Source organism: Phocoena phocoena, chromosome 5 (genome assembly GCF_963924675.1).
Source record: "Phocoena phocoena chromosome 5, mPhoPho1.1, whole genome shotgun sequence".
NCBI lineage: Eukaryota > Metazoa > Chordata > Mammalia > Artiodactyla > Phocoenidae > Phocoena > Phocoena phocoena.
Window position 1 is genome coordinate 138,157,637 of NC_089223.1, and position 15,752 is coordinate 138,173,388.

The 15,752-nt window shown below is 65.1% G+C and overlaps 1 protein-coding gene across 1 annotated transcript; it reads left to right on the top strand.

The window, feature by feature from the left end:
• The first annotated feature begins 821 nt into the window (after positions 1-821).
• On the top strand, positions 822-12,278 carry MXD4 (MAX dimerization protein 4). The gene is made up of 6 exons (XM_065877683.1): positions 822-1,040; positions 1,145-1,244; positions 4,767-4,796; positions 10,256-10,370; positions 11,335-11,497; positions 11,809-12,278. Exons 1-6 carry the CDS (start codon positions 977-979, stop codon positions 11,961-11,963), a joined length of 627 nt encoding a protein of 208 aa, XP_065733755.1. The 5' UTR covers positions 822-976; the 3' UTR covers positions 11,964-12,278.
• The last annotated feature ends 3,474 nt before the right edge of the window (positions 12,279-15,752 follow it).

Genomic DNA, 15,752 nt, shown 5'->3' on the forward strand with positions numbered 1-15,752 from the left:
CGAAGTCCTCCACTCACGGGAGCCCTTCTGGACTGTGGCGGCAGATCTCTGTCCCCTTCTCTTCTCAGACCCTTCCTTCCACTGGGCAGCTCTGAGGCATCCCTCCTGCTCTGGGCCTCAGTTTCCCCACTGAGATCCTCAAGGAGGCCTGGCTCTTAGGCTCAGACCGTCTACGCCTCTTCTCCAAGCCCCAGCCTTTCCTGGGGTCGTGCTGTGTCCGGCGGGGAGGGTTGTAGTTTTGCAGCCCCACGGGAGACCCCGAGCTTCCGCGAAGCCAGTGTGGCAGCAAGCCCGGGGCAACAGGTTCCTGCGTAGAGGGTGCAGACCCGGCGGACCGACGAGGGTGTCCGGGACTCTCCCAGCGCTCTAACCGGCCCTCGCACGGGGCCCGGCGGCTGGCTGTCCCACCGCGCTCCGCTTCCTCTCGGCAACGAGTCCGGTCGCGGAGCCCTCATTGGCCGCGCGCCCCCCAGCCGGCCATTGGCCCGCCGTACCTACTTTACATAGACCGCTCTGGGCCAATCGGCGCGCGTCGCCTACTTAACATGCACGCCGGCCGCCAGTCAGCGAGCGCGGGGGCTGGGCCACCACGTGCTGTTGCTAAGCTTGCGCTTCTAAATTGTTACTATCGCGGCGGGCCTATCGGAAACGAGCTTCGCATCTGTCAACATTCTCGGCCCGGCCCGAGGCGCTCGGCCGGCTCCCATTGGCCCCGGCCCAGCCGAGCGCCCGCCCCCGAATCCGGAGTGCCGGCTTCCATTGGCTGCATCGGCCGTCGCTCTCCCTTATGTGTCAATTTGAGAGCCTGAGGCGGAGGGTGGCGGCCGAGCGCACAGCTAGTCCGCTGGAGTCGGGGAAGTGGGGCCGCCGGGCGCGCGGGGCGGTCGGCGAGCGGAGCCGGCCGGAGCGGGCCGGGCAGCGGCCGCCGCCGTCCCGGAGCGCGCGCGTGCGCGCGGTCGGGCTGGTGGGCGGGAGGATGGAGCTGAACTCCCTGCTGATCCTGCTGGAGGCGGCCGAGTACCTGGAGCGCAGGGACCGAGGTAGCGCCCGTGCCCCTTTGTGCGCCGGGCCGCGGGCGGGCGGGCGGGCGGCGGCGGGGCCGGGGCCGGGGCGGGGGCCCGCTGACCGCGCCGTCTGTCCGCAGAGGCCGAGCACGGCTACGCCTCGGTGCTGCCCTTCGACGGCGATTTCGCCAGGAAGAAAACAAAGGCGGCCGGCCTGGTGCGCAAGGCCCCGAACAACAGGTACCGCCCCCCGCGCGGCTTCCCCGGCCCCGGCCCGACACCAGGGCCTTACGCCCCCGGAGCGCCCTCCCCAGCCCAGACCCCAGCCTGTAGCCCGGCTGCCGCCGCGCGCCCCGGCGGCCAGCCTGGAGGAGGAGGCGCGTCCGGGCCGCGGCAGCCCCGCCCGGCCGGCCCCGCCCGCGCCGTCGCCATCTTCCCGCGGGCCGCGCCTCCTCGGCCTCTCGCGTAAACAGTGCCACGCGTACAGCGCCCGCCGCCCGGGGTCTCCTCCCGTAACAGCTCCCCGCCCCCAAGTTGTTCTGGACTTTTCCGGGCAGGAAAAGTGTTGTCAGGGGCGCTGGCCGGTGCCCCGTGGGTCTGGGGAGACTGAGGCTCGGTGCAGAGCAGCATGGAGCTGCCCGCCCTGACCTCTGCTCGCCGCGGGCGGGTGGGCTGCATCTCTCCGACTGTCTCCAAGGGCCGAGCCCCGCTACTGGGCTGAGTCCACCCACCCCCAGGGGTTTGCACGAAGAAGGCAAGAAGGAGCGTGGAGGCCCTGCCCTGGGCCCCCACCCCTCGCGTGGTGCCCACCGCTCCCACGCAGCCTCCTGACACAAGTGAAACTCCAGCGATCAGTGTAGGGGCACCCTTCTTGGGTCAGAAGGCCTTTTCTGAGGGACCGGAAGAGGCTGCAGGCTGCTGTGCCTGTAATCCACCCCTTCCTCTGGCCTTGTACCCAAGCTGTGGAATCCCGAAAGCCGGCGTGCACGTCCCTGGGTGGGAGAGAGGACCCTCAGCTAGGGCTCCCATGGGATTCCACTCTCCTGGCTGCCGTGGGGACCACAGCACACCTGGCACTGCACAGGGGCCCACTTTGGCCCTGGACCATGTCACCAGGCTGGGAACTATACTTCTAGGGGCTTTGGGGCCCCTTGGCAGAGGGTGTGGCTCATTCCTGTGGCCTACTTGTTCTTGGGAAACAGAAAGGCTGGCACAAGAACCCATCTCCTGTGACGTCCTGGCGCCCTGGGCCTGGCAAGGGATTGCTTTAGTCTCCATCTGCTCTGGCTGGACGTGCTTCTGAGTCCCAGCCCTCGGTGCCCTGCGGGGGCAGTTTGGGAAAGGACATGCATGGGTGGGGGGACACCACTGCCTCAGGCGTCCTTAGTGAGCGAGCTGGGCCCCTGCTGTTGTTTCTCACTTGTTGGTCCCAAGTGCCCTGCCACGCGTGGAAAACTCTGGGCTGTGATCCTTTACTTCCGTGGCTGATAACCAGAATCATAGCTAAGGTTCTCACACGCGTGCTAGTTAATGTCATCCCACTGCCTGAAGATGTTATTTTTATCTCTACTTTAGGGCTGAGGCTCAAGGAGATTGAACTACTTGCTAGGGCCACCCTCCCATCTCTAGGGCTCCTGTTCTGAGGTGGGATCCTGGCCTCCTACATTCTGCTGGGATGGAGACCTTGAGGGCACCGCGGAGGGACCGAGAGGGTCTCCCAAGCCAGGGTGCACCTCCCTGCTGCTCCTCTGGGTGGAGCCCGGCTCCCCGAGTGCTTCAGGCACCCCGCGGCTCACAGGCGGCCCTGCGTGGCTGTCCTGGCCCAGCGGGGCCTCAGCCAGCCCAGCCCAGGGTCCAGAGAATGCAGAGCCCTGACTTGGCAGGGCAGCTCCACACCTCTAAGGCTCTGTGTCCCCTGAGGTGAGGGGAAGGAACGGGCCCAGCAAGGACCAGCATGAGGCGTGAGTCATGGGGCAGAAGGGCAACCTGTGTTGGAGGAGACGGCAGCCTCCACGGTTGCCAGGGCTTCAGCGAGGGCTTTTCGGGGGCAGTGGTTCAGCAGGAGGGGGCTGGAGCCAGCCTGCCAGGGATCAGGTCCTGCAGTGAAGTGGGCAGAAGGGTGCCTGCTTCGAGGGGTTGAAGGCGTGAGTGAACGGTGAAGCTGGGAACCCACTTAGCACGGCCCTGGCCAGGGAGTCCCTCCCCTCCCCAGGCCACTGTGCTCCTGGGACCTGAGTGACCATCTCCCCACAAGGCTCTACGAGTCTCTGGACCAGGGGAGGGCTTCAAGAGGGCTTTGGCCCCTCTGCGTCCCCCGGTTGCCCAAACAGCGCCCCGTCTGTCCAGGATGGGATCCAGCCCAGCCGTGAGGGGCAGGCTGGCAGGCTTCTCTGCACTGAGGGGCGCTCGCTGCCCCTCACATCCCTGACAAGTGAGCAGACCCACAGATCCACAGCGCCGGGCCGTGGTTCAGGCCAGCGAGGAGCCTGACGGCTGTGCCCCATCCTGGCCCCAGCCAGCCCTGGCAGAGGTTCGGAGGCTCCTTGCCCAGCCTATGTGACCAGAAGGCCCTCGAGGCCCTGGAGCCTGGGTCTGGAGGTTCTGAGGCTGCACAGGGCAACCCGGGAGCCGGCCGCCCTGCTGGGCCCCCCTTGGCTGTGGTGGGACCGTGAACCGTGGCAGGTGCACAGGCAGGCAGGACGGGCAAGCTGGAGGTAGGGATGGGAGACACCTACTCCTGAGCTCCTGGGGCAGGAGCGAGTGAGGGCAGGTAGGCACAGGCGGCAGAGTCTCTGGGAAGGAGTGCGGGGTAGGGGTTGCAGGGCCTGCTCTGGGTGTGCTCCAAGGGGACCTGGGTCCTCTGTCCCATGTGAGGCAGCCTGGGAAGCCTCGGAGCCCTGGCTGGCCCACAGGATTCCTGCCTGGACGAGGAGGGTGACCTGGAAGTGGGAGCTGGGCTGCGCTGCCTCCCTGTCCCCGTGCCCCTGCTCTCTGTGGCACTCAGACTCTGTGCTCCCGTCTGCAGGCGGGCAGGGCTTGGGCAGCGCTTGGGCAGCAGGTGGGGCCGCCGCCCCCAGAGAGGCCAGTCCTGCCAGGCCCTGGCCCCTCAGGGAAGCAGAGAGGCCAGCCTCAGTCTCCCCACTGGCCCAGAAGCATCCCTATCCCAGAGGCCCTCTTAGGGGCTGATCCCTCTGTTGCCAGGTGTCCCCGTTGGCATGGTGGGCTATGATCATGCAGGTGTATGAGCCGGATGGGGTGGGGATGGTGCTCTGTCTGGTGATACTGGGCCAGGACGCCCATGTCCACGTCCTGGCCTCTGTGGTCACCTGCCATTGGCCTTCTGTGCCAGCCCAGGTGGCTCCCAGGACACCACTAGCCTCGGGGACTGGGGAGCTGAGAAGGCAGGTGGCTCAGTGCCCAGGCAGCCTTGGAAGCACTGGGTGGCTCAGCCCCAGGACCGGCTACTGCGGCTCCTCGGGCCCGGCCCACCCCTTCTGAAAGGGAACTGGACCCTCCTGCCAGCCGGGCACCCCTGGACACGGCTGCACCTCTGTCTCTCTCATGTTTGTCATTGGGTGTGAGGTCCTCCAGCTTTTGGTCAGTAGCTACTCACCTGCCCCAGCGCTGCCTGTCTTGGGCCATCCTGGGGCGCAGACCCCCTCCACACTGTCTGCAGGTCCCCGGGCCCCTGAGTAGGGCCCTCATCCTGTGCTCTGGTGGTGGGCAGTGAAGTGAGCTCTGTCTTTGTGTCTCTCTAAACAGGTCTTCACACAATGAACTAGAAAAGCACAGGTAAGTGATCTCCTGTTCCCCACGCTCCGCCACGTGAGCCGCCTGATACATCCCACCCACCCTTCTGCTGCGGGGATGCTGTGGCCGGCCCCCACCCCCTCTCCCTGCCTCTGTGTCCTGGCTATGGCTCAGCCTGCTGCCGGGCTGTGCCGTCATCTTGGGAAGGGGCCTTCTTGACAGAAGAGGCCAGGCTCTGCTCTCAGGCATTCCCATGTTAGCAGGCAGGGGTGGGGGGGCCAGCCCCTGCTCTTGGGAGCTCAGCCTGGGGTCCGGAGCCAGGTGGGGGTCAGCGACTTGGGGCAGGGCCCCTTGTGCTGTGTGTCATTCAGGGCCGGCTCCCTGGAAGAGGAGCTCCATCTGTTTTGGGGTGTCTGAGCCCTTTTGGGAGCAGGTCCTTAGCCCTTAGGATGCTGGCCTGCCACCAGGAAGGTTCAGCCCTCTTGGACTGGGATCCCTTGTGCCCTGGGGCCTGCCTTCCAAGGAGTTCCCAGTAGAGTCTTGTCCACGGGCAGTGGGATGGGCAGCCAGTGCCTGGCCACGTGGGCCTGGTGGGAAGCTCTGGCCCAGGGCAGGATCCAGGGGAGTCCACTTCATGCCCACCCATCGGCCCTGGGGATGGGTCCATCCTTGTCCTCCTCTGAGGAGTTGGGGGGCTTGCAGTGAGAAGGAGGAGGGGCAGTGTGGCTGCCCGAAGAGCCTCTGCCCCCCAGCCCTAGTCCGCCCAGGGCCCTGTGCTTGTGACTGCCGTCCTTTCTCCCTGGCTGGCTTAGCCCGCTGCTCTAGCTCCGGGCCTCCCTCTGCAGTGGGGACGAGGTGCGGTGGACAGGTGTCCTCATGGCCGATCGCAGCCAGGCTGTGTGTGCGTGCAGGAGCCCTGAAGCCAGGCCCAGGGGTGACTCCCAGAGAGATGCTCACGGTAGCTTTCTCCTGACCTTTGCTCCCATCTCCGGAATGGGCCAGTTCTTTCCTCCTTTCTTGGCTTGGGATGGGGTGGGGAATGGGGGTCTGCACACAGGATGAACTCTCCCCGGCTGCCGTGGAGCTCGGCCAGCCCTGTGTCCCCACCCCCATGTCTGCACCCACGGCAGCGCCAACTGCTTCTCCCCTGGGATCAGGGCCTCTGCTGGGCGGCGCTGAGCGGGGACAGAACGCTCTGTTCTCTGGAGGAGCCGCACTTCCTGGACTGTTCCTGTGTGTTTGGGGGGTTCCTGAGAGACCATGGAGGTGGGGCAGGCGCAGGGGCCTCTGTTCCTGGCTGGCCCATAAGCAGGTGTGGTCCGCCCTGAGGAGCCCACAGACCTGGGGCTTGGGACCCTGTTGGGGCCCTCGGTCACGGCTGTACCTGTGGCTGCCTGATGCTCACGCCGGACACTCCTGGTCGCTGGCCACAGGAAGGCCGTGTGCCGTCCCAAGGAAGGAAGGAAGCACCTGGCTGGGTCACCCGGCTGGCCCCAGGGAGGTTGGCCCTCGATGTCGCCTTCCCTGGGAGGCATGCCATGTTGGGCCTGCGGGACTTCCCCTTGCCGGTGCTCGGAGCTCGCTGGGAGCCAGTGGCCCACCCTAGGCCTACCCTAGGCCCACCCTAGCCTGCCCTGTTTCTCCTCCCCTCCCTTCCCTTCCGCTCAGAGAGCAGCTCCAGCTGGTCTGCTCAGGCCAGTGCTTGGCTCCTGACCCCGGGGACGGGTTTGTGACGGCCATGTGTTCCCGCCCAGGCTCAGCTCCAGGCTTTAGCTTTTGTAGGGGGATGGGGGCCATCAGCATCCCCCTGGCGCGGCAGGACCCATCACAAAGGCCAGCCCAGGGCCCTCAGTGGAGCTGCTCACCTCTCCCCAGCATGGAGATGGTTATTCGGGTCCTGGGTGGATCCTTCCGAGGGAGGCCTCCTGTGCAGCTGCCCCGTCTGCCTGATGCAGCCATGCAAGACCTCACAACAGCTAGGAAATACAGGGGGACGGGGACGACCAGGCTACCTCACTCCCCGTCCCACCCCCTGAGGAACCACGGGTGGGTGTCCTTGTCGCCTCTTCCCCGAAGCCAGTCTTGGGGAGGTTCAGAGCGTGGCTTTGCCCGGTGGCTGAGGGACCTGATGTGGGAGCTCTGGGTCCTCTTCTGAGGAGCAGGGACTCTCGGTGAGAAGCTGGGTAGGCCTGCGTCAGGGCTGGGCTGTGGCCAGACGCACGGGCAGGAGCTGCTGTTCACAGCGATGCAGGTCTGCACAAGGTGCCTTCAGGAAGTGGCGGGTTTTCAAAGCTCCCAGGAATGCTGGGCACAGCCGAGGGGCACTGGCACAGGGCTTGGGCACTGTAGCTGCTTCAGAGGAGGGCTGAGCGAAAGCCTAGTGTAGCCCGGGTCCTTGGCACCCCCTCCAGCTCCAGGGAGGTGGTGGCGATGCCCACTCCCCACAGGGGCGGGACCCTGGGGCTCAGATGGGTGGGAGCCTGCCCGGGGCCCCACTGGAGCTGGTTCCCAGCCCTGCAGCCCCGCTGGACGCTCTCCGGGAGTTGGCTTGGCGTGTGGTCCGTTGTTGAACATGGCACGGCTGCAGCCGGCGGCCTCTCTTTGTCTCTTGAGAAGCCTCTGCTTTATGATTTCTAACGCGGTCTGTTCATGGACGTGCGAGGACCCCCCTGCGCCCCACCCCAGAGACAGCATCCTAGGCAGTGGGGTGGCCAAGCCTGCATTCTCCTCCTCCATGCGGGTGCTGAGGGATAAGAACAGAGCTTCGTTACCTGCTATTTCCTGACTTGACCTTTCCCCAGACACCCCGCGGGCCCCGTCCACCTGTGTCCGTGCATTCTCCTCGTCCCCTAGGCCGGGTGCCTGCACAGGACATGCAGCTGTACCGCAGGGTTCTGAGTGATGGCTCTCCAGTAAACACAGACGGTGCTGCAGTCTGCTGGGTCTGGTGCCGGGGGGTAGATTTGTGGGGCCGAAATCCTAGACCTAGAAATGCCGGTTGAGGGCTTGAGTCGCCTTGGTGGCCCTTCAGAACTTCCATCCCACCGGGGAAGCCGGAACTGCCCGCTGGCCAGCTCGACAGCTAGTCGCACCTTTTCATTTCAGCCCAAATTACCATCTCTCCTCGGTAAGCTTTCCTGTTCTAGATCGCTGCCAGATGGAGTTGGTTTTGTGTTAGGTTAGCTGTTTGTGTTCTGCAACTTGCCTGTCTGTGTCCTTTGCCTGTTTTCACGTTAAGATTCTCCCCTTTTTCATTTTGGTGCGTATGAACTCCAAATGGCATGAATACTAACCGCTTGTCTTCTACGTGTATTTGCAGATGTTTTTTTGCTGTTACTTGTCGTTTACCTGTGTTTTTTCTTTCATGTACAAATATGTCCTTTTCTGATTGTAAAAATGTTATGTGGAATTTTTAGCATAGAAAATCTGGAAAGTACAAAAAACTCACAAAGCCAAAGAAATAAACGTTGCCAACCACGTCACGTGGAGACGCACGCTTCCTGCTCTTCATTGTGTCCCGTGAAGTCTCTTGTGTGCGTCTGTTGCTTTATTTTTTGACCCTATCTTGGGTCGGTTGTCACATAGGTGGTTTTGTGTTCTGATGTTTTCACTTCTGTTCGTGACGTGAAAACGTGGTCTATACTGAAACGATGACATGCTTGCCTCTGGGTGGTAGAATTGGGGGGGTACTTTTCATTTATTTTTTTCTTTTGATTTTGCATCTTCCAATTTTCCACAAAGATCACGTACCGTGTACGAACTCGAATGGTAGGTTGTAAGAATTGCCACTCATAGATGAGTGGACAAGGGACCCCTGCTTGTGAACTTGGTGCACGTGGTGGGTCGGGGGTCTCAGATTGTGAGCTGTGCTTGAGCATATAGCACCATTGGCTGGGGGGGCTTTGCGCCTCCTGCCCCACGGTCCCAGCACCTTGGAGGCGGGGAGGCTGAGGCTGCCAGACCCTGGGGGTCACGCGGCAGTGAGCCCCCTGGCGTGCCCCCTTCCGCAGCCTGGTGTGAGCGTGGGGCAGGGCTTCTCTCTGAAGATCCTCCAGCCTTGAGGTGGACCCTGGGGCCTGCTCGGAATGCAGATCCCTGGTGTTCAGGCTTCAGGCCGCTGCTCTGCCTGGCCTGGTGGCCGAGTGCAGCCTCAGTCTCGTGTTCTAGAAGTTCTTTCTAAGGTCAAACTCAGGTTCACCAGGGAAACTCTAGGCCCCGGGTGCCAGGGGCTGGGGTGCCGGGTGGGGAGGAGCTTCGTCAGCAGGAGGGCGCCGTGTGGACGTGGGTGGCAGACGTAGGGCCCTCCTGCCGTCGGGTGGGGCTGTTATCGCTGCTCTGCAGATGGGCTGCTGCCCTGCACTGAGCGGCCCACTCCCTCCCTACGCTTCGGGGGGCCCCCTCTGTCCTAGGGACATGGCCGTTGCTGCCCGATTTCCTTCCAGAGTCTAAGGGAGACTGGATTTGCCAGGGCTTTGGAACATGGGGGATGACAGGGGGGCCGCCAGGGTTGGCATCCTTGCAGGAAGGAGCGTGCCGACAGTGGTGATGGGGCGCAGTGGTTCGTCAGAGCCTCGCGGGGAAGCCTGCCGGGTGCCCTTGCGATTCTCTCATAAGAGCTTCGCCTGAGCAGGGCATCTTTGTTTGGAAACCACCTGGGCAGCCTGCAGGGGCTCCGGTGGGTCACATGCCATCAGCGTGCTTTGGGGGTGAACCTTGGCCGCCCTGTGCCCCCACGCCCCCGTGGCCTCTGCCACCCACCCTCCGCAGACCAGATGAGCCAGGGAAGAAGGGCACATCTAGGTCACAGCCCCTCACCCTGTATGTGAGCAAATGCTGTTGAGTCTTAGGTTCCAGTTCCGTGGGAAAACTGCATTCATCTGCGTGGACACGGGGACAAAATCTAGAACGAAGCAGTTTCCAAAGGGGTCCCAGACTCGAGTAGGAGGGGTCTGTCCTTGGCCTTCCCTGACTTGGACGGACTCATGTTTCTGTGGTGACGACAGTGACCAGAGAGCACCCTGCACTTGGCGAGGTGGGGGACGGAAGGCTTGTAGGGGGCGTCCCTGATCTCCGCCTGGGAGAGCGTGACCAGCACCCTGTGCCTCGCTCCCTCCAAGTTTCCCCCACCACCTTGCGGACCCCACTGGAGAGGGTGGGGACAACAGGGTGAGCTGGGGCTCTGGGAGCCTGGCTGTAGCACTCCGAGGCTCTGGGGGCCATGATGGGCCGGCTGGCCACACGGCCCAGCCACAGGCCCCGCCCTTTTACTGGGGCTTCTGGAGGGCCGTGGGTGCCAGGCTGCTCCAGGGGGCTGGAGGCGCTGCCCACCGGGCTGGGAGGGGAGCCCGGGGAGGGACCCTCAGCAGGTCCGTGCAGGCTTCCGGCTGACCGCCCCCTGCCCCCTCCCCCCACCCTCCAAAGCGCTTGGGCCGCTGTGCCGCACTGCCACCGTGCCGGGCTGTGCCGCCCCCGCCTGACCGTTCCGTCTCTGGTTCTTTCAGACGAGCCAAACTCCGGCTCTACCTGGAGCAGCTCAAGCAGCTGGTGCCCCTGGGCCCTGACAGCACCCGCCACACCACGCTGAGCCTCCTGAAGCGTGCCAAGATGCACATCAAGGTGAGCAGGGCCGCCCCCGTGCCCCCGGGGGAGTGGCCAGAGGGCCTGAGGGTGGGGTGGGGAGCCCGCCCCGCAGGTGCGCAGCCGGCCAGCGTGAGGGGCACGGCAGTGGGAGCCGCTGAGGGTCGAGGTATCGGCAGGCGCAGGCTGGGTTTTGTGGGGAGGGGGTAGGAGGCGGGGGTGGGCTGCACGTCGCCCCCCGGGCCCTGGGGTGTGAAGTGGCAGCAGCTGGAAGGAAGGCTGGGATCCTTGCATGCCGATGCCACCGTTGGAGGCCGGTGGGAAGCAGACGGCCCCGGCGTGTGCGGAGTTTCTGGGGCGAGGGGTAGGGGTTGCTCTCCAGGGGCTGGTGGTGGGGTGTAGACTGAGTGAGACGCTGCCTGGGGCGGCCCCCTAAGTCTTAAGACTGAGACCTACTGGCTTGGGGGTCTAGGGACACTTGGGCCAACCAGGGAAGGTCTCAGTCCTCCCGCCGGGCCCCTCCCGAGCCTGCGCAGGTGTGGGCTCCCCCAGGCAGGGCGGCAGGAGCACTGAGGGGGCACAGCAGGTGCCCTGGGCCCCTGACGGAGAGGCTGCGGCTCAGTGCCTGGGAAGGTGTGGAGCAGTTGGGCGGGCAGGGCGGCCGGATTGAGCAGGGAAGAGCCCCTGTGGGCAGGGCTGTTGTCTGGGACGGGTGCCAGGCCACGGCTGGGCGGCGCTGTCCCAGGGCTTCAGGCCCACACGTGACTCGGTTTGGCCAAGCTGGCTGGTGGCTGTAGGTCTTCTGGAGCTGGTCAGCAGACGCAGAGCACGGGGCTGGGAGGCGGCAACTACATAAACTCCCGGTGGGCGCGAGGAGGGGGTGCATCAGGCCTTTGGGGCCCAGGCCGAGTGGGGGATGGGAACCTGCCCTGGCCCTTGTGCCCTGGTGCGTCCCGGTGGCCGGGGGTGCCCCGCCCCGGGCTCACAGCTCCCGTGCCCCCAGAAACTGGAGGAGCAGGACCGCCGGGCCCTGAGCATCAAGGAGCAGCTGCAGCGGGAGCACCGCTTCCTGAAGCGGCGCCTGGAGCAGCTGTCGGTGCAGAGCCTGGAGCGCGTGCGCACGGACAGCACAGGCTCCGCCGTCTCCACCGATGACTCGGAGCAAGGTGGGGACGTGGAGGCCGCCTGCAGGGGCTTTGGGCATGGATGTCGTGCAGCCCTGGGTGGGAAGCTGGGAGGGTGGGGCCGGCCTGGTGGAGGCCCGGGGGAGGATGGGTCGAAAGTCCCCGGCATGTCAGAGGCACGTCAGGGCCCCTGTGTGAGGTGGCAGAGGGGACGGGATGAGGAAGGTGAGGCGTGGAGGCCAGGTGACCTGCCCACATGAGGGCCAGAGCTAGGCTCGGGCCCGGCAGCGTGCCTCGGGAGGCCTGGCTGGCACTGGCACGGCGTCTGACCCCACCCCGTCTGTTCTCTGCAGAAGTGGATGTAGAGGGTGTGGGGTTCGGCACCGGCGAGCTGGACAGTGTTGGCAGCGGCAGTGACGTGGACGACCACTACAGCCTGCGTGGCGGCTGCAGCCACGGCAGCTATGGGCCCCCCTGCAGGCGGCCTGGCCGCCCCGGCCTCTCGTAGGCCCTGCCCTCTGCTCCTCGGCCCGCCCGCCCGCCCGCCCGCCCGCCCAGCCGAGCGTGTCAACCCTCCGGTCCTTGAAGTCTCTCCACGGGCCCACTGCTGTGCCATTCTGGAAGCTCCGGCTGCCGCCTGGGCTGCCCGCCTCCGCCCGCCTGCCGGTCAGGGCCTGCCGCGCCGCCCACTCCTCCCACCCAGGCAGGGACCCCTACGGGGAGGCGGGGCCCAGCTCCCGGGGCCCGGAGCCCAGCATAGCCGCCCACGGTCTGTTCTCAGATTCCTAATCATTCCAGAAGTATTAAACATCATTGCTGCAAACCTCGGCGGGCGCCGTGTGAGGGGCTTAATGACCACCTCGGGGAGCTCAGACCCCAACCCCGGCCCCGAGGAGAAAGGAGCGGACCGAGGAAGGAAGGAAGGAAGGCGCTGCTCTCCGTCCATCCGTCCGTCTATCTGTCGGTCCACGTAGGCTCCTGAGGCCTGGACAGAGGGATCCATGAAGGGCGGGACTCGGGTGAGCACCCTGGGGCAGGTGGGCGGACGGGGGCCTTGGCACCCCCAGGTGTCAGGAGCCAGGGCTGGGCTTCTGGGGGCTGCCAGGCTACCCCACTCCGATCTGGGCGGCTTCTGCTCTGTCGTTAGATCCCTCAGATGTACACACGCATATGCACCTAGGCACACACGCCTGCCCACACACACGTGCACACATGCAGACACACGTGGTCACTGGACCCAGAGGTCCTTGGGAGCCAGAGGGCGCATGTCCTGGGGCCTTCAAGGGTCAGTTGGGCAAATGCTGGCCCGCGGCCTGTGCCTGGCTCCCCCTCCCCCCCATCCCCCCCACCCCCGGCTCCCCTGCCCAGTCTGGCCAAGGGAAGGGACCTCTCCTCCCAGCAGGGGCTGAGGAGTGCTGGGGGCTATGAGTTGAAACCACTGGGTCCTCAGAGGGCTTGCTTGTCTCCCTTTAAAAGACAAAAACAAAACAAAAAGTTGCTGCACTGCCCAGAAGCCCAGAACGAGGCTCCCGGGAGAGAAGCTTTTCCCAAAAACCAAGGAGAAATGTTTTTAAAAAGAGAAAGAGGCCGTGATGCCGGTGCGTGCCGCCTACTTCCTGTACGAGATTTTTCTACTCTATTTTCCTAGCCGTTATCGTGTCCTTGTTTGCTGAGGGGTGGGAGCGACCCAGCGTCTCAGGGACTCGTCTGTCTGTCACCGTTGTCCAAGCGTGCCTTGTGTCCCGTGTCTGGCTCCACCCGACCGCCACCACCAGCATCTCCCGCGTGGCTCACGGGACGCCCCCAGGTGCCCTCCTGGCCTCCTCCCCGTGGGGCGCCCCTCCTGGCAGCCAGGCCAGGTCGGCGGCTGTGCAGCAGCAGGGCGGCGCTCTGTCACCTGGTGGGAGGGGCCGTGACCTGTGCAGCCTGGCCTCCTTGGGGCCGGGGATGGTGTGTGTGGGGTGTGGGTGCGGCCGCTACCAGGGAAATAGGTTCCTCCCTGCACCTAGCTTGAAGCCTGCCTCCTCCAGACCTGAGCAAGGGCTCCGGGTGTCAGGCGTTGGCAGCTGCTGAGGACAGCTGTTCACCCTGCGTGGTCCGGCCTGGGCATTAGGAGGCTTCTCCTGGCCTTTTGTCCCTGGGTCTTTGTCCCCGGGGACCACACAGCAGCGTTCAGGTGGAGGGCTGTTGGGCTGACTCACAGCAGCGTCGGCCTCCCTGTCTGGTGCATTGCAGACGATTTCCAGAACGCAGGGGGAAGATTTGTGTTTATCTTTGTCACGCTGACGGACACCCCAGGTGGGTGGCCTGCTGAAGCAGAAAGGGATCCCTGGAAACAACTCTGGCACAGAACCTGCCCTCCACGGGCCGGGGATGGCGGTGGAGAGCGGGCTTGTCGGGGGGTGGTGCACGCGGCCGGGGAGACCATCCGAACGTTTTGCCGGTGGTTGCAAGGCAAAGCGTTGTGTTGGCACCTCCTTCCAGCGCCCTCGGGGTCCCCTGGGGTCCAGCGTGCCCGGGAGGGGCTTCCGCCGTCTGCCAGAGCACACCCACTGAGCGCTCCTTGCGAGGACCCCGCACCACCTGAGCAGGGCAGGAACACCCATGTTTAAGAGCCTTCTTCAGGAGATACAGCTCCAGGTCCCCGGGATGGCCCGTGTTCTGAATTCTTAAAGCATCCATTCTCTAGCCAGCCCCGACACGTGGGGGAGGTCCTGCTCCCCTCTCTGGCCGGCAGAATCCTACCCAGGTGACTAGCTGTGGCCCTCAGCCGACCTTCCGGGCAGCTCAGCCCATGGCTCTTCAGGCCTCGGTTCCCATGTGGACCGGGGAGTTGGCCTCACTGGCCATCCAGGGGTGCTGGGGTCCCAGATGCCACTCCTCGCCACCAGCAGACACCAGTGAGGGTCTGGTGCTAGAGCTACTCACGTACCCACACCCCCCCTCCCCCGGCCATCGGCACAGTCCCTGCTGCTGGCCAGGGGGACCCACAGGGTTGTTAAGAGCAAACCTGAGTGTTGTGGGGTCCGTAGAGAGCCAGTGGGACCAGAACAGGGCCCCGGGCGTCCTGTGCCCTCGCTGCGTGTGCCCTCCCACGCCCACCTGGGCCTCGGTGGACGAGAGCTTGGAAGCCCAGGCTCAGGTTTGGGTCCACGCCCTCACTGTGAGGCGGCCCTCAAGCCTCAGTGCAGGCCCAGCCGGCTGGGGCGGCTGCAGGAAGGCTCCCCCCGCCCCCGCCACCCCACCGTGGGCCCTGACTCTGTGACTCTGCCCGGGCAGAGCGGGTCTCAGAAACACGGCGCCCAAGCTCACTTCCTCGGGCGGATGGAGCCATGAGCCCAGCTATGGCCCCGAGGGCCCCCGCCCTCGTGTCTGCCCCAGACAGTCCCCACCTGCTGGGTGGGAAGGCTCCTGCACTCTCCACCCCGCCTCTCTGGGCCAGCTAACCAGGTCCCCGCCACGGCCCGTGCACAAAGGACTCTGACCACACGCAGCCACGTCTTGGGCGGTAGGGCAGGTTCTGCGCCAGAGTCTGGGGCCGCCCAGGGGGCCTGGTGCTGGCCAGGTGGGCATGTTACAAGAGCCACGCTGGACAGAGATGGGCCACCCACCCGCCTGTTCACCGGGAGGGACTGTGCTGTACCGTTCTGTCTTTGTAACATAAATACAGATTTTTATACCTCACCTCTCTGGCTTCCGGTTCTTTCCATTACCGTGTTGGGCTCCCCTCCCCTCGGCCTCCATAGGGAGCCTGAGCCCACTGGCGGCCTTGGTGGTCCTCAGCACCCTGCCCATAGCCTTGGCTTTCTGGGAGTCCCAGGAGACCACGGGCTTCCCAGAGGGCTAGGTCGGGTCCCAGGAGACCTACTAGTCGGCCACCGAGACCCCACCATCACAGCTGCCTCTCTGGACAGTCACCTGGAGACGAAGGTGGGGGTCAAGGTGGAAGCCCTGCCCCCCCCCCCCCAGCCTTGGCCTGTTTGCCAAGCAGGAGCTCTTGCCGGCCTCAGACTTTGCCTCTGGGGCTGGGGCACTGCCCCATGAGGACAGCTAGGCCCTCAGGGTGCTCCGTGCCAGCCAGGTGTCCTCTGCTGGTGCCTGCAGCCCACCCGCGTGTGCCTGTGCCCTTTCTGCACAGCGGCTGCTGGCTCTGAGGGCTGCAGTGCGAGAAACCCTCCTTGTCCCCAGGACGTCCTGTTGTGCAGGGTAGGGGTGTGAAGCGGTATGGCCCCAGGGAGCGCAGCCTGGGGAGGAAGTGCCCACCCAGAGTCGGGCAGCCGGGATGGGGCTTTTCTGG